The sequence below is a fragment of the Perca flavescens genome, chromosome 4 (assembly GCF_004354835.1).
Source record: "Perca flavescens isolate YP-PL-M2 chromosome 4, PFLA_1.0, whole genome shotgun sequence".
NCBI lineage: Eukaryota > Metazoa > Chordata > Actinopteri > Perciformes > Percidae > Perca > Perca flavescens.
Genome location: NC_041334.1, coordinates 2,167,641 through 2,191,521, shown reverse-complemented (window position 1 = coordinate 2,191,521; position 23,881 = coordinate 2,167,641). Strand labels below are relative to the sequence as shown.

The following is a 23,881-nucleotide window of genomic DNA, read 5'->3' as shown; positions in this document are numbered from 1 at the left end:
ACATTTTTTATTCTAATCCACCTCCATACCAGTTGGTGGCGGTACAGCACCAAATCGTTGTGTGTCGACTGACAATAAACCTCAAAGAAGGAAGAAGAGGAGCTGAGGAAGGAATGAAAGAGTAGCAGTAGAGCACCGACAGGAGTTATACGCTCAGTTGCGCTGTAGAAAAACGTAGAATCCATTTCAAAGTGTTGATCCATCCGACCAATGAGATCTGTTCACCGAGTCCCCGCACTACAAACTCCCGGACCGCTTCATATCGACTCCTCAGCTGCTTCAGGTAACCCGCCATTCGTCCAGAAAACCCAGCAGAAACCTGGACCGGATTCACGGACCGGAGAACTGACTGGCTCATTCCGTAAGTACACAACAAACTTATTTATTTTACTTGAAGGTTTCTTTTGTTTTGGTTGCATGTAGTCTAATAACTGAGTTAAACATCTTAACAGTTTAATTGCCAGAGCCACAGATATGTAGGGTATACTGAGTACAGTTGAGACACTTTTTGCGTTTTGATTTTTCACACAAAAGAGATCTGAAAATAAGTGCTTTTCCACATAACATTTCATTAGCATATTATCAATCAATAATACCCATAAGTAGTTTATATTTTCCTCAACTGTACCACGTTGAGGACAGTACCATGGTACAGTTGAGACACCCTGTTTTAATGATGTAAAGGTAAATAACTGTTCATTGCAAATATAATAAATAAAGAAAATAACAATTGGGCAACATGTTTGTTTATTCATCCATTTAAATTCATTGATTTTATTTAAATTAGCACTGGTTAAAATGTATAAAACAGGAACAAGATATGTAACGAACAGATATTACAACAGTACAAATGGAAATATTCCAATAACAACACTAACAATGACAATATCAAAAGTAACAGTAAACAAACCACAAAGGAAAAAAAATGATTCAGGTGTCACTTTCACAATGATGGCATGTGTGATCAAAGACGACACTAATATGCATGTGCAGAGCAAAAATCAGTGATGAAGTTGAAGATTATATATATATATAATATTTATTTTAAAAAAACACTTAGCTGTCTGACATTTCTCTCTGGAAACAGCCGGTTTCACCCAGAGAGGCGAGGACCTGTATTTGGACCGGGATGGCACGGTTCCGGCGCGTTGCCCTCTCTACTGGACCCAAATCAGTACATAGATCCAAGAGCTCAGCTATATTACTGTTACAGCTATATTAGGGAATTTAAATCAGCATATGAGCCAGTCATCGTCATGGTCCCTGAAGTCTCTTTTTCTCCTGATTCTTCCATTGTTTGGTTTGTTAATTTATTGTCCCCGTGGGGAAATTAGGTTGCAGCAGAAATCACATCATCATAAGGCATTTTAACGACATTAATCCAAAAAATAGAAAAGAAAAAGACAAAAAGAAGACTGTAACATGTAGATATTATTACTCATAAACCAGGGCACTTGTATGGGGGGGGGGGGATTGTATGTATTAAGTATGGTTCCAGACTGCGTGCGTGAGAACACCGCAGGGCAGCCACTGTGCAGCGCCCCTTCGTATAATAATATGTCCTCCTGCAGGGCCAGCAATGCCATCATACATTTCCTTGAAAGAATCTTGCAGTAGATCAGCTATATAAATAGTTTTCTTATTATTAATAATTTGGATAGACTCAAAAAAGTTCAGAAATTCAATTCTGAAGTGAGTAAAAGCTGGCCGAGATTTAGAAAATTTCGCTTTATGGATATGAAATTTCCCTCGTAGAATGAATAATTTGACAATTCTGTGAATTACTTTGTTTTTGTTATCATAATTAAGAATAACATCTTTTGCTTCCAATTTAATTTCATGGTTCTGTTGAATATTTAAATAGTTTACAACGTTTTTCCAGAACACCACAGAATACTGACACTCCCAGAATAGATGTATAATAGTTTCTTCTTCAATTTTACTAAATTCACGTTTATTATCCACAGCCGCAAATCTTGAAACAAATTTGTTTATAGGATAAATATTATGCAGTATTTTAAAATGTAATTTTTTCAGTTTATTGGGGATAACAAATTTGTATGTTGATTCCCAGTGAATGTTAGAATATAAAGAGTTCCGAAATTTCCCCCGTGGAGTGATTTTCCTTTTGCTGCAAGTAATTCCTTAAATGTTTATTTGTACATTTATGACTTTTAATATTTATTCCATTAACAAAGAAGATCAGATCCAATTCTTGCAATTCTTGTCTCTCAGAGTGACCTTTCATTAGTTGAAGAATTCCACTAGGTATAGCATTTATTACCATTTGGTATTCTTTGTGGGTGATAGGAAAGATTTTAGATCTAAGAAATTCCTCATAACTAAGAAGTTGAGCTTCATCATTTTGTAAGTCTGCAAGAAAAATTATATTCCTGTCAACCCAATGTTGTAGATATAAAGACTTATTCTTTCTGGTTATAAACTCATTGTTCAATATAATAGTTCTGTGTGGAGAAAAGTTGTGTATAAAACATAATTTTGCAGCGTTAAGCACCTGTTGATGAAATTTAGATAACTTTTGCGATAACCTAATTTCATTATAACTGCATTGTAATTTAAATTGAAGGCCTCCCATTTTTCCACAATGGTCTGTGGAATAAAGTACCAAAGGGATTCTGGAACTTTTGAACATTGTTTTATCCATTTAATTCTAAAGGTATTGTTCACATCCATGAAGTCTATTATTTCCATGCCACCTGCATTTCTCAGGGCTGCTAAAATCTCCTTTTTTAAACAATGGCATTTGTTTTTCCAAATAACATTAATTAAAATGTTTTTTATTTCTTTACAGAGGGATTGCTGGATAAACAGAGATTGGATAGGGTAAATAAATCTAGAGATACCGTCCGCTTTACTCGGAAGAACTCTACCTAACATGGACAGATCTCTCTGAAGCCACATATTGAATATATTTTTAGTTTTTTGTATTTTGGGCTTAAAATTCTTTTCTTGTTGTTCCTTTAGATCTTTAGAGATATGAATTCCAAGTATTTAATGATAGTTTTCACTGGTATGTCACACATAAGAGGTTCATCAGTGTTAAACAGACATTAAGTCTTAAACCTGATGCCAGAGAAAAGGAATATATTTCTTTGAGTGAGTTTCCAATTTGTTGTTTATCCTTTTAAAAAAAAGAACTGTGTCATCTACTAGTTGAGAAATTTTGATTTATTTTTCAAAAATCCTTAATCCTTGTAAATCATTACAGTGTAAAATATGTGTTGAAAGCATTTCAACAACAATAAGAAATAGAAATGGAGAACAAGGGCAGCCTTGGCTGACTGATCTATAAACTGAGAAACTTTGGGTGGAATTCGGATATAGCATGACACAGCTACTGATGTTTTTATAAAGCATTTTAACACCGGAGATAAAACTTTCCCCAAAACCAAAAGATTGAAGTGACCTAAATAAGAATTGGTGCTCTACTGTGTCAAATGCCTTATAAAAATTCAGCGATAATATCACAGCGTCGGATTCCACATATCCAGAATAATCTATTAAATCAAGAATCAGCCTAATGTTACCGCTTATATGCCGATTAGCCATAAAGCCAGTTTGAGTTTCATTTATAATTTGACTTAAGCCTTTTTTTAAACGTCTGGCAAAAATTAGTGAAAGTATTTTATAATCTACATTTAGCAACATTATAGGTCTCCAATTTTCTAACAGAAGATGATCTTTATCTGGTTTGGGAAGCAATGTTATTACACCTTGCTTCATAGTTGTAGTCATATCCTCATTATCAATACAATCTTTTAACATGTTAAAAAATTGAGTTTCAATTATGTTCCTAAAAGTTCTATAAAATTCAACAGGAAGACCATCCATTCCTGGAGATTTACCTTTTTTAATTTTATTTACAGCTTCAACAATTTCAGGTTTTGAGAAAGGTTTGTCACAATCTGATTTAAATTCATTCAAAATTTGTGGGATACATTTTCTAATTTTGCTCATAAATTTCTCATCCTCTGTTTGGTTATAGTGAGAGCTATATAGATCACAATAGAAACTAGAGGTATAATTTGCTATATCAGACGGATTGGAATTTATAGAGTTATCTATTTTTAAAGAAGTAGGCTAATATTATTTCTCTTATAATTTCTTTTTTTCCAGTGCAAAGAAATAGCTTGTATTCCTCTCACCTTCCTCCAACCATTTTGCTCTAGAGCGTTTTAAATATTCCTCTTCAGTAAGAGTTCCTTTATTTAGTAAGGAGTTCAGTTCTGCCATAGTTTCAAGGTCTCTGATAGTGTTACGTTTTTTCATTTCCTTACTATATTTAATAGCTTAGATAGATAAAATATAGATTTTAAATTAAAAAATCTCCCATTTTTGAACATTACTAAGGTCATTGCAAGTGAAGATGTCACATGCAGTAGCTTCCACTGACTTACAAAAGGCTTCATCATTCAATAGATTACAGTTACGTTTCCAGAAACCACGAGATTTCCTGGTTTGTTCTTGTGGATTAGCAAAAGTGACGACTATCACTTTGTGATCTGAAAAAGTGTAAAGTAAAGGAGGATAGTAACCACAGATCAATTCGAGATGATAGAGAACCACTAACATTGCTCCATGTATATTCTTTTTGATGAGGATGCACATAACGCCAGACATCAATAACATTAAGTTGTTCACACAAATGAGATATAGGTTTAAAGTTTGAGTTAGGGGAAATTCTTGCTGGTAATCTATCCATTTGATCATCTGCTGTATCATTTAAATCACCACCAATAATTAAATGAGCATCTTTGTATGTCTCCTTCGACTTTTTTAATTCTCCTGCTAGTTGGGTAAACATGTTTTTTGCCAAAGCATTGTTATTAAGTCCATATACATTATTTAACAACATAATCACATTATTCACTGTAAGAACCAGAATAATCCATCTACCCTCTTTAGAAAGGTGGGATTCTAACACATCACCTTAAGGCCTTATTAACGTCATCTTATTTAATTGTCCACTTGTCAAACATACTTATTATACCTATCATACCTAGACGACTACACTGGGTGAAGATTTTACAAATTTCACCCCATCGATGAAGGCGACTGGTCCTTGCTATCTGGTCTTCTTTCCGTCATTACGAGCTTGCTCGACCATGGGACACAGTTTGATTCTGCATTATCTCTCAGAGCGAGATTCAGATTCTTCATAACTTCAGCATTGCGCGAGTCCTTCCAAATCTTGTACCTGAAGGTACGCATGTTGAACTGGATAATAATCGGACGCGGTGTCTTATCATCTCTGGGGCGCCCAACTCTGTGTACTGTATCGATCAAGAATCTGAGCTTGCTTTTATCATCAGGTGTGATCTGACTCAGTATCTTCATAACTTCCTCTCTTACATCTTCGTTCACTTTTTCAGGAAGGTCGCAAATTCCATCTTCTGCTCTAACGCTCGCCTTCCTCTTTTAGTTCTTCAATGCCCTTATCTAGCCTTTTCACCTTGTCTTCCACCTCCTTTGCTTGAAAACCCAGGCCTTTCATCTCTTCTTTTACCAAAGTGATGTCTGCAGAGTTGTTATTTATCCGTTGTTCAAAGGCGGAAAAACGCTCCTTCAGCTCAAAAATGGCTTTGAGAATGTTGGCGTTGGAGACCTCGTTCTTGTTGGCACATACTTTCTTTGGGTTTGGACTATTAATTGGAGAGTCTGGAAGAGGCGAACAGAAACCTAAAAAGGTGTCTTCCGGGTCCACATCCATTATCAGTCCTCCTTTTATACCTTTTCTTGCGTCTCTCTTTGCCATTGTGGTCCACGAGTCCCATGTTATTAGCTTGGTATGTTAGGTACCTTATCGGTTTTTGCACGTGTTGTCTATAAAGGGTTATTTCGGTCCGTCTAAGTTCTTATATTGGTAGCTAACCCTTACTTGTCAGTTTGTCTTTCAAAAACTGATAGTTCAGCAATTTGCGTAATAACTGGCCTTATCATGAAGCATAAGTACTCCGCTGGTGTTGCAGAGCTTAGCAGATGTCATCCAGCACGGTCGCCATCTTGCGCGACTCCACTGTTCTTCCTTGGTTAGTGGGCAGTGCACGACACAAGCGCATTAATGCTGACGATTGGCTGAGGTTGAGTAAAATGTCATGGTAAGCCAATCAGAGGTAGAGTTGGGCGGCTGTTCGAAATCACGCATAGTCAGACACACAACAAACAACACAAGCGAGTCAGTCAACGAGAGAGAGACAGGTATGGTGTTATGAAATCAAGGAGAAGGTTAACTTCTCCTGCTCCAGATTTTCCACCGTGGTCAGAAAGAACAGGGGAGACTCTTTGGTTCTCTCACTAGGACTCTACAGCAGTGGTCATCAACTACATTTTTCTTATCTTAGGGCCAGAATTTTTCTAAGCAGACACTCCGGGGGCCGGACTTTCAAATAAAGAAAATAAAATTAATTTATACCTAATACACCTATTCTTTTTTTTTTTTAAATTTTCACTTTCTTTTTTATGGAAACTCCATAATGATAACTGGCTCTATAACTAGAAAATGATCTCAGACTAGGAGGCAGTTCACTGAGGAGTGATGGTTAAAGTCTGTGATTATGGAAACATTGTTGTAGTATGCAGCATCCTGATTGGTGGAAAAGGCTTGCAGAAAGAGAGGCTGTTGTCAGGTAAACATGTCACTGTCAAAGAGGCTGAAGGGAAAGGTTGACGTGGAAAAGCCCAGCTTCAATGATGGACTGATAAGCAGGCTATGCACTCGTCATGTATGCCTCGTTTGCAATGAAAGATGTTGCAAAATAATACAACCAGCATCATCATCATCATCATCATCATCATCATCATCATCATCATCAAGAATGAAGAACTCGAACATAACAATTGCGTCATTCACGTGCATATTAAGTAGCCACATGCATCTGTTTTGGTCTTATAATACCTCCATAATAATCCTCTCTGTATCGTTCCCAGTCAGGTGCTGCGTGTTTTAACGCACACACATCTCGGCTCAGCTCTATGTGTGGAGCTCGGGCATGTGAATAGAGATGCAAATACAGGGGGCTGGGTTTTTGCTCTAAATGCTTGAAATGATAAATAACAGAACACATTTTTTCCTCTTTACATTCTGTGAATTCATGATTATTCTGCGGGCCAGACTAAAAGCTTTGGCGGGCCGGATGTGGCCCGCGGGCCGCCAGTTTACATTCGCTGGTATAGTCACTACTCGCTCCGAAGCTAATCGCCATCACTCTCTCCCTGATCTCTCGCTCTATCACCCACTTCCCACACACACACACGCCGGCTCAACGCACACACCAGCACACAAGTATGAACATCAGGCAACTTACGTTATTTGCACTACAAAGAGTGTATATATTTGTTATTTATTTTTGTTATAGTGCTTAACAAGTATAATTTAATTTTGCCCAGTTGTGGCCTGTTGGTGTTATTTGTATCGATCCACTATATAAACAGAATATCTATATACATGGTATTTGATTGGAGGTTAGTCTCACTTTGTCCCACAGCAATATTAAAATAGTTTAGATTTGTGTACATTGTTTCTGTTAATAAAGTATTACGTGTCCATTTCATTATAATATTCAGATTTATCACAAATAATTGAACATGTACATGTATTTTAAGTTCCGTTAGAGGGGTGGAGGTGGGGTCACATTTGAGCATTTAAAAATTGACTTGAAAGTAACGGAATAATTACTTTCTGAAGTAACTAGTTACTTTCATAATTTGTAACTGAGTAACTAATTTAGTTACTTTTTGGAAGAAGTAACTAGTAACTGTAACTAATTACTTCTTAAAAGTAACTTGCCCAACACTGGGCAGCATTCTGGGATGGGGGAAAAAGTTTTAGTCGTGCAACAGAAAACTCAGATTGGACAGATAGTCTAGCTAGCTGTCTGGATTTACCCTGCAGAGATCTGAGAAGCAGTTAACCATAGTCCTCACAAATCCACCGGAGGTTAGAACGCCAACACAAAGGAAGAGGAAGGGGACGGACATCTGGCAGAAAAAAGACATTTCTGGCGCCACCGGAACAATCCAGCAAGTGTAACGTCGTCGATATAGACTATTTCATAACGGACGATGCTCTTGCTGTGGCTCTTTGAATTACCATCTCAACGTTCCCCCACAAAGACTCAAACACTAACAGAAAAGCACCAAATACATGTTGGCCTTTTTGTTTTTAAAGCACACAAATGTAGAGAGTAACAGAGAATTACAGCATGAAAGTCACACACAGCATTCTGGGATGGGAGAAAAACCTGCTCTGGTTTATTGATTTTCCTAAGGGCCACACTGGAAAAAGAGAATCACACCAAGGGCCAGACATGGAGAGTTTATTGACACGCTTTTGTTACAGCGTGTCACTTTTTAAAACATTTTGGTAGCTTTTTTCCTCATTTTTTGTGGCTTTCTCAGACATGGATCGCCCTTTTGTAATTTTGTTGCTTTTTCCGACATTTTTATACGCTTTGTTGCATTTTTGTTGACATGAAGCCCTACAAAATTCATCAAAAGAGTTCCTTAGCCATCATAGAATTTAGCAAATCAAGCAAAACAATGATATTTTTTTTAACAACAACCTGTTTCACAACCTGAATATGAAAGCTCTGCTTCTGGGGGGATTTCTGAGTCTCGGAGTTGGCAAATCTGACATATTCTGCTTTGAATGTCAGATAATTGCAGTTTAAAAAAAAACACTTTCCTGTGTTTTGGTTTGGCACACAACTAGGTGGGCCAAAATGTATTGTGAACCCAAATTGATATACGGGCCGGATCTAAATCTTGAGTGTGACACGTGCTTTAAACCAATCACAATCACCTTGGGCGGTGCTAAGCTCCGGACGGAGCCACGGTGCCTCTGCAAAATAGCCTCAGGAAGGAACTTGTTTTGGTAGAACATGTGTACGTTCAAAACATAGAAATAAAATGAAGAGACAAAAGATGCATTTTCCAACAAAACCAGTTTTCTTGTTTATTGAGAGAAAGTAAATCCCGACAGGTGACGTTTACAGCTCACGACACCACAAACACTCACCGTTACAAGTTTCATATTCCTGCTATCATCTCCGTCTGCACTGAGAGATTTGGCACCTTCGGCTGGCATTTAAACAACGGAGCACAAAAAAAAAGGCAAAAGTCAAAACGAATGAGAAATAGATGGGACTCAATTATAATGAAATGAAAATGAGAGAGGGGGAGGGGGGGACAACGGAAAGATTTCATCCTGGGTTTAAACATCAGTCAACGTTGTATATTTAATTTAAATCTCAACTCTCATGTCTGATCCGTTCTTCTAAACTCTACTGACATTCCTTCTTTTCCCTCAACAACAGAAAACCTCTTTACCTTTATATTTATTTATTATGATGTTATAATTATCTTTTCTTTTTGTTCCCCTTAAGTGTACATCATCTCGGCCATGTGTGACATCTTCTTGGGGATGTAGAGATAATACTCCATGTAGCCAGAAAGGTCCTCTATCGTGATGTCGTCCACGTAGGTGCGCGCCTGCTCCGAACACGAGCGCGCCGAGCCCGACGACGGCGATGACGACGAAGCGTTGCCGTTGGCGCTGAGAGTTCTGGCGTCGCCGTCACTGCTCGCCAGGCTCCCCTCGCACTCTAACGTGACGTTGCGGAGCCCCGTGAAGGAGTACACCTCCACGCCGCTCCAGCTGGGACGAAGCGGCCGACACCGGCACTGAGACGGAGACTCAGCCGCCTGCCGGCTTTCCTCCGGGGGGGCCGAGCTGTTCTGCCACGCGCAGGAGCAGGGGGTGGGGGATTTCTGCGGAGCCGGCGCCGCCACGGCTGTGGAGCTCCGATAAAGCGCGGAAGTCGGCGTCCGCGGGGCGGGACATCTGCGGTGCTTCTGCCTCCTCGCAGGCACTTCTTTCCGAACCGCTCTCCTCGCTCGACTCTCCGGAGATTGTTTCTCCGGGTGATGTCGCGACAGCAGAGACGGCGGCGGGGATCTTCTTTAGGGGCGGCCGCGGGGAAACCGCGGCGCCGACGCACGTCTCGTACTCGGCGCAGGATCCAAAGACCAGCGGGGAGATGTGGCCAGGGGTGGCCGAAGGAGAGAGCTCTTTCTGGGCAGGGTTGGCAACGTCGCAGGCGGGACCAGGCTCCGCCCCCTCGGGGACAGCCAGGCGCTGGTGCTTCAGGCAGCCGCTCGGAGGCGACAGCGCCGAGGCAGCGGCGGCGGCAGCGCTGCAGTAGGTAAACTTGGGAGGGTGCAGAATGGGCGACTTGGAGCGCCGGCGTCGCTGTGTTCTGGACGCTCCTCGGGACGTTTTCCTCATGCAGCTAAAGAGGAGGAAGGGGAGAGAATCAAACATTATGTAGTAAGCATAATCTTACAAAAATGCGCAGATGCACACACACTGAAACTGGGTGTCACTGAAATGGCCCATTTGTGTGACGTCCTGTTGTGTTCTTTAACCCCCGATGTAGACTTTTTATTTCTGTTATAGTTTTCGGTCAGATCGTTTATATAACGAAAAGAGACGGAGGGACCGAGGAAACAGTCAGCTGTTCCCCAAACTCCCGGGCAGTTCAGAGCTTGTGTTTGCCGTTTTAAAACTTCCTCGTGGCAGAGATAGACAGAGACGTTTCCTGTACGGGACTCTCACACTGCCTCAAACACCCCCACAAGTCGGATCTCTGTTACATGATTGGCCACCGCAGCGCCACGCAGGGTTACATATTTCTAAAAGTTGAATCTGTCTCAACTTCTCGCCGTAGGCTGCTGCGTTTTTTCGTCTACCACCTGCAGCCTAAACGCACTACAGTTCAGAGCTTGTGTTTGCCGTTTTAAATCTTTCTTGTGGCAGAGATAGAGGCAGTGATGTTTCCTGTACGGGACATGATTGGCCACCGCAGCGTTGCATTTTTCTAAAAGTTGAATCTGTCTCAACTTTTCGCCGCAGGCCGCTGCGTTTTTTTCGTCTGCCACCTGCAGCCTAAACGCACCCCCGTTCAAAATGAATGGAAAGAGGCACGGTTTCGACGCGCCGTCTGACAGCTGCACAGGCAGCGTGAATGCACCCTTAAGACTTTGAGATCAGCCCGTCTACAATTTAAAAAAGGAAGAAGTGAAACACTTCTGTGTTACACCCAGATGTTTGTAGTTGACTCGAGCAACAGAACAAAAAGCCTCGCCTCCGCAATTTCCGTCAAAATGACGCTATTAAAATAATAAGAACTTAACTTAAAAAGGTCTAATATTCAGAAGAAGGCCTTTTTCTGAATATAGTATTTTCAGATTAAGACGTGTGTTTGATATTATTCAGGTTTTAGAAGCAGGGCTCGACATTAAGGCTTGTCCACTTGTCCGGGACAAGTGGATTTTTTGTAGGGCAAGTGGAAGAGAAATTTACTTGTCCCACTGGACAAGATAAAACTCAAACAAAATAAAATGCCATGTTAGTTCATGTTATGTGCCACTCATTACGTCTATGTTACCGATTTGAAACGATACATTTTTCTGCCAGCAATCCCGGGCAGTGGACCCAGCGGTAGTCGGTCAGCGCGCCGCTAACCCAGCCCGCTGTTCAGCTTGTTCTCTGTAAGCGATGCAGCATGAAAGCACGGCGAACCAGCCGGTGTTAGTTAGCTAATGTTAGCTTGCTAACTCCGCCTTAACGTTACCTCCTTGCCACATCGTTGACAGAAAAGGAGAGACCCGGTGCTAATACGGCACCGGTGCCTTAACCAACGTTATCTACCGGACCGAAATGCAACGCAGATTTCGGTGCCACTGAAATGCCAGCGCTTCTCTCTGATGCTCCGAAAACGGACGAGGGAACCTAAACATCGCCGCATGTCACGCTAGTTAACACTACACTTGGCAGCAGGTAACGTTAACCTACCGTTAACTAGCAGCTAGAGTAAACACGGTTAAAATGCTGACAGCTAAACGGTGATAAAGTGTGTCTGTCAGTATTTCACTGGAGAGGAACGTATGACGTTGTAGTTGCTGTTGTCGGAAAAACACAGATGTTGCGTTCACTTGAAATTGGCCTCGCCATACTCGTGCTGCATTCAAAGCGGTTGTAAAATACCCTTTTCCCATCCAGAGGTCATTTTTGCCATTCTATAATGTCGTTTTTTTTGTGCTCCTTTTTGAAATAAATAAATAAATAACATGCTGATTAAATATCAGGTAATAATCAACTGTAAAGTAACTCCAGCTTTTAAAAGGAACTCTAAATCAGCCTCTGCTGGGTAGAAATTAGTGAAATTGTATAAAAAAAAAAATTGTTAACACCAACATTAAGTGGCAAAATCCATTGTTATGTCTACAAAATTATTTTAGATATAGTACAAGTTCAAGTTTAAGTCACCACTACGTCTGGTCAAAATATTTACTTAGTATCTCAGAATATAAACTAAGAATCTCAAAGTAATGAGAAAATGTAAAATATTGCTTTAGAATCTCAATATATTGACTTAGTATCTCAATATACTGACTTATCTCAAAATATTGACTTAGTATCTCAATATATTGACTTATCCCAAAATATTGACTTAGTATCTCAATATACTGACTTAGTAACTCAGAATATTGACTAAGAATCTCAAACCAATGAGAACATTTAAAATATTGACTTACAATCTTAATAAATTGACTCAACATCTCAAAGTATCGACTTAGTATCTCAATATATTGACTTAGTAACTTAGAATATTGACTAGGAATCTGAAAGTAATGACAAACTTTTAAATACTGACTTAGAATCTCAATATATTAACTTCTGCACACCGGCGTGCAACATATTACTTTGTACTATGAAGTCTGGAGATCCTTTTTTCTTGTTGAAGGGGAAATCTATTGTTGGGACACGTATGTTTCTACTGTTTCAACTGAATTTTATTAATGCTGATAGTGTTTGGATGCTTTCAACGGTTTGTTCAAATTCTGCATTAGCAAAACAATTATTTTTTATAAAATGATGACTCTTTACCCGGACAAGTGACTTTTGTGCATGGACAAGTGAAACGTAAATGTACTTGTCCGAAGGACAAGTGCCTCAAAAAGTTAATGTCAAACATTCAGAATATCCGTCTCGATCGGGGTTTTTACTGCAGTTTACGGCCCCTTGCACGTTTACGGCTTATGTTTAGCTCTGTGCGTTTGCAGGGCTGTAGACCCAATGAAGAGAAACACTGCTACTTTTAAACGTTATCAAAGACTTGGATATCAACACGTTTTAGGATATGAGGCGACCTTTTCAAGAAGGTGGTTGAAGGAATGAAAGAGGGACGCTGTGTTCACACGCTCCAACATATCCTCAACCGCTGGAAAAAATGTTTTATTTTGCAAGGCTACATGTAAACAGGAATATTAGTAGAATATTCTTTTTTGGAATAAGGGTAAACGTGGTCAGTGCTGCAGCTAAGCGCCGAGGTCTGTAAGCTTAGTTGTCGTGATTACACAACAGTTTCCAACAAAATAAGTCCTATTCAAATTTTTTTTAAAAGGTCCAATGTGTGGGAATCTCTCCCATCTAGCGTTAGAGTATATATCACGATCAACTTTCTCGTGCCATGCAGTTCAAAGTAGGTATTACAGCTACGGTAGCCTTCACACTTCAAAAAGGGCCGGGAAGCGACGATACCCATTAGCAGCATTAGCAGCACCTGGGAGTTTATCTTGTGACAGCGAAAGCGCGAAATGCGGTGCAGTATGTCCTGTATGTCCCTTACCAGCTAACGTATTTGAAGATGGAGCATGAATATGGAGCGTCTACCCCAGTTCATGTGAATGCAAAATTTCAAGCCAATAGGAATACTTGGAATTGATGCTGGAGGTAAATATTCATGAAAAAGGTGGTTAACGGGCAACACAGATTTTGATAATGAACAACTAAATTACACAATTACATTACACACTGGGACTTTAATCACAAAAGAGAGAGTTTACTGAGCACACTTGCTGTTTTTGAACACGGCGACTTCTCCTCGGTAAATTTAACCATACGCGAGCAGTGACCCCCCCAACCTACCCGTGCCAGTTGTCCTTTGGGCAGCCGAGTTTGGGCTTTGCTCCGCTGGCGTCGAGACAGGCGCGTGACGCCGCTCTGGGAGCCAGCGCCTCCGACACACTCCCCGCTCCGGGTAAACTGCAAAGAGGAAGGACACATATAAACTTTATTATTTATATTTTCCTCATATTGTGCAGCCCTAGTCAGTGCAGGTTGCTGTTATTTACCTCTCAGCATCGACCCTCAGCTTCTTAAACGCCGTCTGCAGCGTTTCCTCCTCGCAGTCCTTCCCTCCTGCCTCCATGGTGGGAGGAGGCCGCTCTGACCAGCCACCCAGCTACACACACAAACACACATTACGTTTAAGTCATTATGAGAAACTCAATATATTTTGGAATGTTTCTGATTAGGGTGAGGCTATTTGCACCCCTGGTACAATTAGCAGTGTATGCTATTTGTACCTTGGTGCAATTAGAAGTGCTATTCGTACTAGTGCAATTAGAAGTGCTATTTGTACCCTGGTGCAATTAGAAATGAATGCTATTAGTACCCCGCCGGTGCACACAGCAATGTGTTCTATTAATACCCCATCTGGTACAAATATCAATGTATGCTATTTGCACCCCTGTGCATTTACAGTACCTTGGCATATATTTACACAGTTATCCATACTACTCATGTATTACGCCTTTTTGGAATATTATCGCCCTGACATTCTTACCCTAACCAATCCCACTCCTCTTGCCTAAACCTAACCAACCCAACCCAACCAGAGCAGGCATATTCATGAGTCTTCCCCTACCACCCTGCAAAAAAAAAAAAAAAAAAAAAAGACAATTTGCGTTCGCGGGTCCTGACTTCAATTGCATGCAAATTATCCAATCCAAAGTTAAAAAAATAAGATCACCACACAGGGGAATCGAACTCCAAACTCCCATACCAAAGGTAAGCATACTAACCACTCACCTAGCAGTTCTTTAAGAAAGTTGAACAACTGTTTACCACTTGGTTTCTTCAAGCCTCGGTTGCTAGGTAACCATACTGTATACAAAAAAATAGGTAGGCTACTAACAAACTAACGGTTGTATGCTTTCACTGAAGACAGAAAGCGCAACTGTAGTATCCATTTTCCGCTAGAAATTAAATTGTTATAAACTTTAGAGACAAAACTTTCCTAATATGCCAGTTTCTGCGGTCATGGAAGATGAACGTCCGCCATGATTTCGGTGCACGCGAGCAACGTTTTTTTGTTGTTACGTCACAGGGTGTGAATAGCTCAGCTGTGTGGCCGAGGCTATTCGTACCGGGGGTGCAAATAGACACTCCGTTCTGATTATCTTGAGATAGATTTTTGTAAGAAAGTTTCTCATTACTTTGAGAAGGTTTATCGTTATTTTGGGATACTAGCGATTTATTTTGGGATAATAACTTCTTATTTTTCCCATCACATTGGCAGAAATGGGTTTCCATAGAAACCTGATTGTACTACAAACATAAAAACAAGCTGTGGGAGAAATGAGCTAAACAATTATGATTTTGAGAGTTTAAACTGTCTCTGCATGAACTGAGTTTTCCTAATAAAGCAACCATACACAACATACAACCACGGCTTGCACATACTATATATTTTATATAAAGAGACTCAACCCATTCAGCCTCTTTGTGTGTGTGTCTCTGTGAGTGTGTGTGTGTCTACTAATACTTTTATTTGACCCTAATACTATATATATATATATATAATATATTCTACACTCAACCCATTCAGCCTCTTTATTTTGTATGCAACAGTTATTTTGTATATTTGTTTGTCTATTTATAGTTTATTTCATATTAATGTTTGACATGTGTGTTTGTTTATGTATGCATGCAACATTGGCCAAGGCCAACTCCACGTAAGTGTAAATAATTGGGGCAATAAAAAATAAAAATAAAAAACTGATGTAAACAGCGGGTTTCATAACAAGCACTAGAAGGGATACAGCTACGGCGACCAAAACGACTAAATGAATAGTTAAGTTGAGGGAAAAGATCCGAGTTTTTTATTTAAAAACTCCCGAAGAACGAACAAGCGTTTTCTGGGTGACAGTATTAACATATATTATGATTATATTACCCGAGATTATGCGTAACTTCTGGCCGTAGCTGTATCCCTTCTAGCCACAACACACTCCCACCCTATTGGCTAATGCTAGCAAGTTACTTTGGCTGCTAAGCTAACTGGCCGTTAGCGTCGTTTAGAAACGATTTTAAATACGGGAGGTGATACTTACGGCTTAGGGTAGCCTGGTCGCAGTGAAGAGAGAAATATACCCGGTGGGTATAAAGGGTGTTTCCCTGGCAACAGGCCTCTCTGGATGTTGATTAGCCAGCGAGGCTAGCTAGCGACAGCTAACAAGCTAAAAAAGACGTGAAGGGCTAACGTTAGCTCTGTGCGAAAAACACGAACTGTGCTTTTATTAAAAGACTGCGCGCGGGTGGTTTTCACTCGTGTCTCAAAGCTGCTCACGACGGAGTCCAAAGTCCGAGTTACAGCAGCGGTCAACAGCGCAGAAGTTTAGGCGTAATTTAGCCTTTTTAATGGCGACTCCTCCACCTTGTTTACAGTCGAACCGCAGTGACTCTGCAACAACGCCGCTGACGTGACCAGCCATTGACTCACACCCTGACGTCACTCCCTTCTGTTTGTGTTCGCGTTCGAAAAATATCAAAACACAAATTAGATAGGATATGTAGCTATTTTAAGTCTCTTAGATTTAGGTGACAACGAAAGGGATGGCTTTTCTATAACTAGTATCTACTCAGAGCTATTTACTTAAGAAACACCTGCTGTCACTATTTTCGAGTGCAGTTATATAACAGACATCCAGACAACCTTGTGTTGCTGTTTATTGACCCTTTTTAACACAGTAACACGTCTTATAATGTTGGGCTTCACCCCCCGCCCCCATCCGCAGATAAATACATCAATAATCAATATAATTGATTCTGCATAATGATGGTTAGGTGTGTGTGTGTGTGTGTGTGTCTCTCTCTCTCTCTCTCTCTCTCTCTCTCTCTCTCTCTCTCTCTCTCTCTCTCTCTCTCTCTCTCTCTCTGTGTGTGTGTGTGTGTGTTGTGCGTGTCTACTAATATTTTTATTTGACCCTAATACTTTGTCTTTGTTTTACACTAAAGAAAGAAACAGTGCCATCCAGTGGTGATGAAGGAAAAGATTAAAAAAACAAGGAGGAATGAATTAATAAATTAATAAAACGGGAAGATATTTTTTTGACTATTTTTTTAAATATTTATTTTCTTTAATATGTAAAAAAAATCTAATATTTGACATAAAAAGAAAGAAAAGTATTTTTATTTATTTATTTGTATTGCTTTTATTCCTTATTTATTTAACTATTTTATCTTATTTTAATTTTTTTTAAATATGAGTCTTTTTTTATTGTTTTCATTATGTCATATATTTTATTGATATTTTTTATTTTTATGTTTATAATTTCTTTTTTAAATATGAAAGTTATTCTTTATTTATTTTCTACTAAAAAAATTCAACCTTTTTTCCATTTATGTTTTAGTTACGAAAGTCTTTTTAATTTAAAAAAATCTTTATTTTTACTATGTTTTATTAATTTCTTTTTTCTTTTTTTTCTTATTTTCTTTTTTAGATATAAAAGTCCTAACGGATGCTCAGTTACGATCCTCTTTTTAAACTTCAATAGTTTAAATTTATATTACATCATATTATAAAAAATACATAATTATATTATAATTATTATGCAATTATAATTATAATTAAACAGTAAGTTCTTATTTTATCTTTATCTGTATCAGAGCTCGGGGGCGGATGTGGCCCAATCAGACGGCGCCAACTGGACGTTGTTCCTGGAATGTTCTGCCTTCGACCAATCAGAGCAAAATGCGTGGAAGACCACGGAAGAAGTTACACCTCTGGACCAATGAGACGCCGACATAGTGTGACGTAGCACCGGAAACCCTGTACAATCAGGAACGCTGCTCACTTTACCGGCGTCTGTAGCGTTTCACGAGTACGAATGAGTTGTTTTTCTTCCAGCAGCGGTTAGACAAGAAGATATAAACGTTGTTCGAGTTATTCGTGGCCGAAAATGTTGTGTTTAAGCGGGTTGTCGGTGGCTCTCGCGCTCTCTCTCGTGCCCGGTCCTGTTGAAGCCCTGAAAGACGGAGAGTGTGAAGGTAGGTTTTGTGTGCTAGCTTCAGGTAGCTTAAATGCTACAAAAAGCAGCTAAATGGCAACTTTTATGTTGTCACAGGGAGCAGAAATCTCCTTGTACAGAGTCTGGGGCTTTATATGAAGTGTAGAAACGGTTGGTAATGTTTGGGAAAGATTTGGCGGTGTAACGTTTTTGTGTGATGCTCCCAGATTTCCGGACAGAAAAACATCCAAAGCTACCTGTGTGCTGCTTACAAAAATACTTTTTTGTATATAAAATCAGCCCTTTTAATCCAGGAATAAACATAGAGATTTCTTAAATCAACCATGATCATGAAGACCCCCCCGCCGCCCCTCCAGCATATAGTATGATGTTATGATAATTATAATATTAAAGCTTTTTTTCATTATTAATCTGTTGATTATGCTCGCTCATGGGCGTAGGTTTGGTTTTCAACATTGGGGGGTATGGGGGCACATTGTAATTTGGGGGTCTCCCCCAGAAAATAGTCAGCTTCAAACACTTCCATTTCCTGCATTCTGGTGAATTTCTATGCACTAGTTTGTGCCATTTCTGCATAATGTCTTTTAACTTTGTAAAGGAAATATTATTCTCATGTATTTATAGGTGCAATTCACAGAGGAGGGGGGGGAGACTAACCTTTTGGCTGGTGGATGAAAAAGTAAATTTTGAACCCTGCCTGTAACAGGGTTTGGGGGTCAGCGATGGCAGGTTTAACCTGATCTGTAGCAAAGGAGGGTGCTACTCCACTGTCAGTGTACACACACACACTTTCATTGTTTCTATTATATAGATTGTACTGTGTTCCACCCCTCTGACAGTATCAGATAAGTAAACCACAGTGTAGCTGTGAGGCAAGAAGAGCTGTGAAGCTTTGGGGAATTTGACAACGTCATGTCTCACAGTGCATTAAAAAGACCAGGCTGTTCTCAAGAACACACCGACCAGACGGCCGACCCTCGCCAGTCGGACTGATCACTCTCCCCGAGTTGGTCAAAAAAAGTTCCTCAGAACACACCGAAGCGACGAGACGCAATACGTCTCCATAACATCAATCTGTATTGTGGCCCAAAAAATGAAAACCGCCAGCTGATTGGACGAACGCGTCACGTGGGTCTGTCATGGCGGCTCGTTCAGAATACAATCTCGTATTGTACTAAAATAGTTCACTGAAACGTGTTTCTGAAAACATTTGCCATGCAGTTGCTGAATCTGTCTTAATTTCAGCTCAACAAAGTCAGTTTAAAAGATTTTCCTCCGATTTTGAGAGACTCTAGTCACACTCACCCCGCTCGCCATTTCCGGGTTAGCTCTCCACCAATCAGATGGGCCATTTGAGTCCGACTGCCGGTAGTGCCCGACCCGCCAATTATACATGTCAAATCGGCCAAAATGAAGGACGACGTCACGGAACAGACTTGAGTCACCGGCCTCGCCAGACTGTCCCAACGGCCGATTATCGGCTCGTTATGTAGTAGGCTTAACACGCTGTTATTTGTATGTATTCTAGTAGTTATTGCTGTCAGCAGCACATTTTTTATTGAGCGTTTTGCACAGAAAACTCAGATTGGACAGATAGTCTAGCTAGCTGTCTGGATTTACCCTGCAGAGATCTGAGGAGCAGTTAACCATAGTCCTCACAAATCCACCGGAGGTTAGAACGCCAACACAGAGACAGAGGAAGGGGACGGACATCTTGGGGAATTTTCGGTGCCACCAGAGCAATTCTGGAAATGAAACTTACCAGGGTTCAACATTAAAGGAACACGCCGACTTATTGGGACTGTCTTATTCCCCGTGTCCCCCAGAGTTAGATGAGTCCATACGTACCCTTCTCATCTCCGTGCGTGTCGTAACTCTGTCTGATGCCCCCACCGCTAGCCTAGTTTAGCCCAGATCCTGGAGGTAACCAGCTCCATCTAGCCTAGTTTAGTACAGATCCTGGAGGTAACCAGCTCCATCTAGCCTAGTTTAGTACAGATCCTGGAGGTAACCAGCTCCATCTAGCCTAGTTTAGTACAGATCCTGGAGGTAACCAGCTCCATCTAGCCTAGTTTAGTACAGATCCTGGAGGTAACTAGCTCCATCTAGCCTAGTTTAGCCCAGATCCTGGAGGTAACCAGCTCCATCTAGCCTAGTTTAGTACAGATCCTGGAGGTAACCAGCTCCATCTAGCCTAGTTTAGTACAGATCCTGGAGGTAACCAGCTCCATCTAGCCTAGTTTAGCACAGATCCTGGAGGTAACCAGCTACCTCTAGGTAGCTCTAGCCTACTGCTCCCAATAAGTGACAAAAAACGCCAACATTTTCCTATTTCCATGTTGTGATTTGTATAGTCGCAGCGTGTACAAATAACAAGGTCACGTGACACACAGCCATCTTCTAACCGTATACATACTGGGAACTATATTCTCAGAAGGCGAAGCACTGCTACAATGAGAAGGGTATGTATGGACTTATCTAACTCTGGGGGATATGGTGAATAAGACAGTCCCAATAAGTTGGTGTGTTTCTTTTAACGGTTGCCAGATGGCAGGCTTGTTTTGCCCAACCAACATTGCAAAAGCCCCCAACTTTAAGTTTACTATTATCTCATATGTTGGTGGGGGATTAAATCACAAGTTGTATCACAATACGATTGTTTGGACAACAACGCAATATTTTCTGATATCACAAAGTCTGCCTATTCATTAATGCCCATTTAACACAATCAGTAACACTTATATCAACTCACAAAAAGCAACTAAAATATAAATATATAATGTGGCAATATATAAGGTGGTAATTTCAAAATAAAGGCGCAATTTAAAGATGTGTATCGATATTTTAGATTTTGTATCCTTCCTTCCTACTTTCCTTCCTCCCTTTCTTCCTTACTTATTTCCTAATTTCCTTCCTTCATTCCTCCCTAACTTCCTTGCTACTTTCCTTCCTCCCTTCTTTACTTCCATCTTTCCTTCCTTCATTCCATCATTACTTCCCTATTTCCTACCTTCATCCCTTCCTTCTTGTCTGGTAATCCTTCTCTCCTACCTGCATCGACTATATTAGATTGTTGATGATTGAATCAATGTTCAATTGATTAGAAAGAATAACAAAGCCAACACTCCTACCTCTGGTTGCCTCTTGAAAAGTTGTTTTAATACGCAGTTTCCCTTTTCTGTTTCAGTGTGTATTTCCTTCCTGGGGAAGTTTTACCAATCGCTGAAAGACAACAACGTAAAGTTCAACGCCGCAGACATCGAGAACGCCATCGTAAAGAGCTGCAAAGAGGCTAAAGGCAAAGACAACCGCTTTGTGAGTAAAACCACAGATAATACTCTGAAACAGGGGCAGATCTACCGGGATGGCATAGGGTGGCAAATGCCACCCTAAAAGAAAGCCTTGCCACCCCAGTTGGCAGCAACAAATTAAAATTATGGCCAATTTGACCATTTACGAGCGCAAATCTCCAAAGTCCGACTGCAGTCAGTGAAAAACAGTTTGCTTTCCCTCTCACACATCTGCCACTCAACACCTGGGTCTTACCTTAATGCCTGTCTTGTGATAATACCCCTTACTTCTATCATACTTCTATCTCCTATTAAGTGAGGTCACATTGTATGGACAAATGCAGGACATTGATTGCATGAGATGAAGTTTGTCTGTATGATTTTGTAAATGGCAGCCTGTGCCCTTTTGTAGTGTATACATACTATTTCTCATCACACTGTGATAACTGTGATTAAATTCAGTATATATACGTCTGCCATATGTTGCCACCCCTCAAAAATTCATGCCCCTCTCTCGCCACCCCATAAATATTTTTCTAGATCCGCCCCTGCTCTGAAATAAATATTTACTGTCGCTGTTACTTAGGGGGAAGGGGGGGCTTTCACACCTGAAAAGTACAAAACCAAGGTCTGGACCGATGTTAATGTTTCTGTTCCATTGTCTACATTTGATCCGGTAAGTTCTGGTTTCACGCTGTTAACGGAGTTTCAACGTTTGCCAAACAACGCCCACAGCAGTGTATTTTTCATTTTATTTACCTGAAGTTGCTGCATTCTGGCTGCTGTCTGGAGATTCCTTCATGCACAACTCGTATTCTTTCGGATGTTTCATACCAGATGTTGTAACAGTGGCCATGTTGTGTATAGTTTAGGGTCCTCGCCACCACCAGACTAATCAGCATTGAACGGATTGAACATGTAGCTGGACTTGAATGGCCTTCTTTTGACTGAAAGTACTGCCAAACAACACTTTTTCTGCTCACCAGTTCCATTTCCACTTTCTCACAGCCGACTGCATTGAACGCTCCACCTACGTAAACACCTTCCCGTAATCAACGGTGTTGTCATTACGGCGACCAGCGTAGTGCACGTAGTGCAAGCATATGGTTCGGTGGGAAGAAATTCTGAGGTTCAGCATAAACCCAACCCCGTCAAAAAGCCCAATATTCATCTGAATTCGGTGTATCCCTAGACACAACATATGATATATATTTAGCTACATACTGGAAGTCGGAATGAGCCCCTGAGAGACTCTTACATGATCAACCCTATAAAAACCGTCCTATTGGATTTCTTTCTCCCCATTTCTCGTGTCTAGTGTTACTACATCGGGGCAACGAGCGATGCAGCCACCAAGATTATCAACGAGGTGTCCAAGCCTCTGAGCTACCACGCCCCAGTGGAGAAGATCTGTGAGAAACTCAAGAAGAAAGACAGCCAGATCTGTGAACTGAAATATGGTAAGGGAGGACAAAACTCAGATTTTTTTTAAACACTTTGCTAGAGTTCTCATATTAAAGTCTCATTCTCTGTGCCATAGTTTATCTTTACAAAGTGTGTGTGTGTGTGTGTGTGTGTGTGTGTGTGTGTGTGTGTGTGTGTGTGTGTGTGTGTGTGTGTGTGTGTGTGTGTGTGTGTGTGTGTGTGTGTGTGTGTGTGTGTGTGTGTGTGTGTGTGTGTGTGTGTGTGTGTGTGTGTGTGTGTGTGTGTGTCAAATGTGTACTTAAGTACAGTACTTAGTTACAATCCACCACTCATACTTAAGGGTTATATATGTATGGTGATAATTTTGTGTCTTGTGTGTCCCGCGTAGACAAACAGCTGGACCTGACCACAGTGGACCTGAAGAAGCTTAAAGTGAAAGACCTGAAGAAGATTCTGGAGGAGTGGGGCGAGTCCTGCAAAGGCTGCGCCGAAAAGTCTGACTTCATCCGCAAAATCACAGAGCTAATGCCCAAGTTCGCTCCTGCAGCCGCCAGTGCACGGACAGATCTGTAACGGGGAACAAACACACAACGCAACACACACACACACACACACACACACACACACACACACACACACACACACACACACACACACACACACACACACACACACACACACACACACACACACACACACACACAACACACACAACTTTGGACTTGGACAAGACTGCTATCCAGCTCTCCCAACTTTACCCTGGTTTCCATGACTACCTGTCGAAGAGAAAAGGCTCACAGTTTTCGGAGTTATGTAATGCTGACATATGAACATCAAAAGAAACAGTCGCTGCAACGCCTCTCGTCCAAAAACAGAAGAGTTCTCTTCTAATGTAATCCCCAAAGTAACAGATTGAGGACAAAAAAAGTTTATCTGAAGTTAACCGCTAAATATTAGAGAACATTTTGACAGGACTTTGTTTTGTCCCC

At 40.6% G+C, this 23,881-nt stretch overlaps 2 protein-coding genes across 4 annotated transcripts; one reads left to right on the top strand and one right to left on the bottom strand.

Annotated features, from left to right (window-relative positions):
• Nucleotides 1-24: 24 nt before the first annotated feature.
• Nucleotides 25-23,881, top strand: manf (mesencephalic astrocyte-derived neurotrophic factor). 3 transcript variants are annotated; one of them, XM_028576628.1, is made up of 5 exons: nucleotides 25-361; nucleotides 21,365-21,492; nucleotides 22,786-22,927; nucleotides 23,281-23,487; nucleotides 23,572-23,881. In XM_028576628.1, exons 1-4 carry the CDS (start codon nucleotides 211-213, stop codon nucleotides 23,463-23,465), a joined length of 606 nt encoding a protein of 201 aa, XP_028432429.1. In that variant the 5' UTR covers nucleotides 25-210; the 3' UTR covers nucleotides 23,466-23,487; nucleotides 23,572-23,881. The 3 variants fall into 3 exon arrangements, with proteins under 3 accessions (XP_028432429.1, XP_028432428.1, XP_028432430.1); XM_028576627.1 differs by having other exon boundaries at nucleotides 23,281-23,881; XM_028576629.1 differs by lacking the exon at nucleotides 25-361 and adding an exon at nucleotides 17,942-18,196 and having other exon boundaries at nucleotides 23,281-23,881.
• oser1 (oxidative stress responsive serine-rich 1) lies at nucleotides 8,945-16,721 on the bottom strand. The gene is given in 5 exon segments (XM_028576630.1): nucleotides 8,945-9,930; nucleotides 9,932-10,310; nucleotides 14,012-14,128; nucleotides 14,218-14,327; nucleotides 16,261-16,721. Coding segments are annotated over 4 exon segments (1,104 nt in total). The 5' UTR covers nucleotides 14,295-14,327; nucleotides 16,261-16,721; the 3' UTR covers nucleotides 8,945-9,399.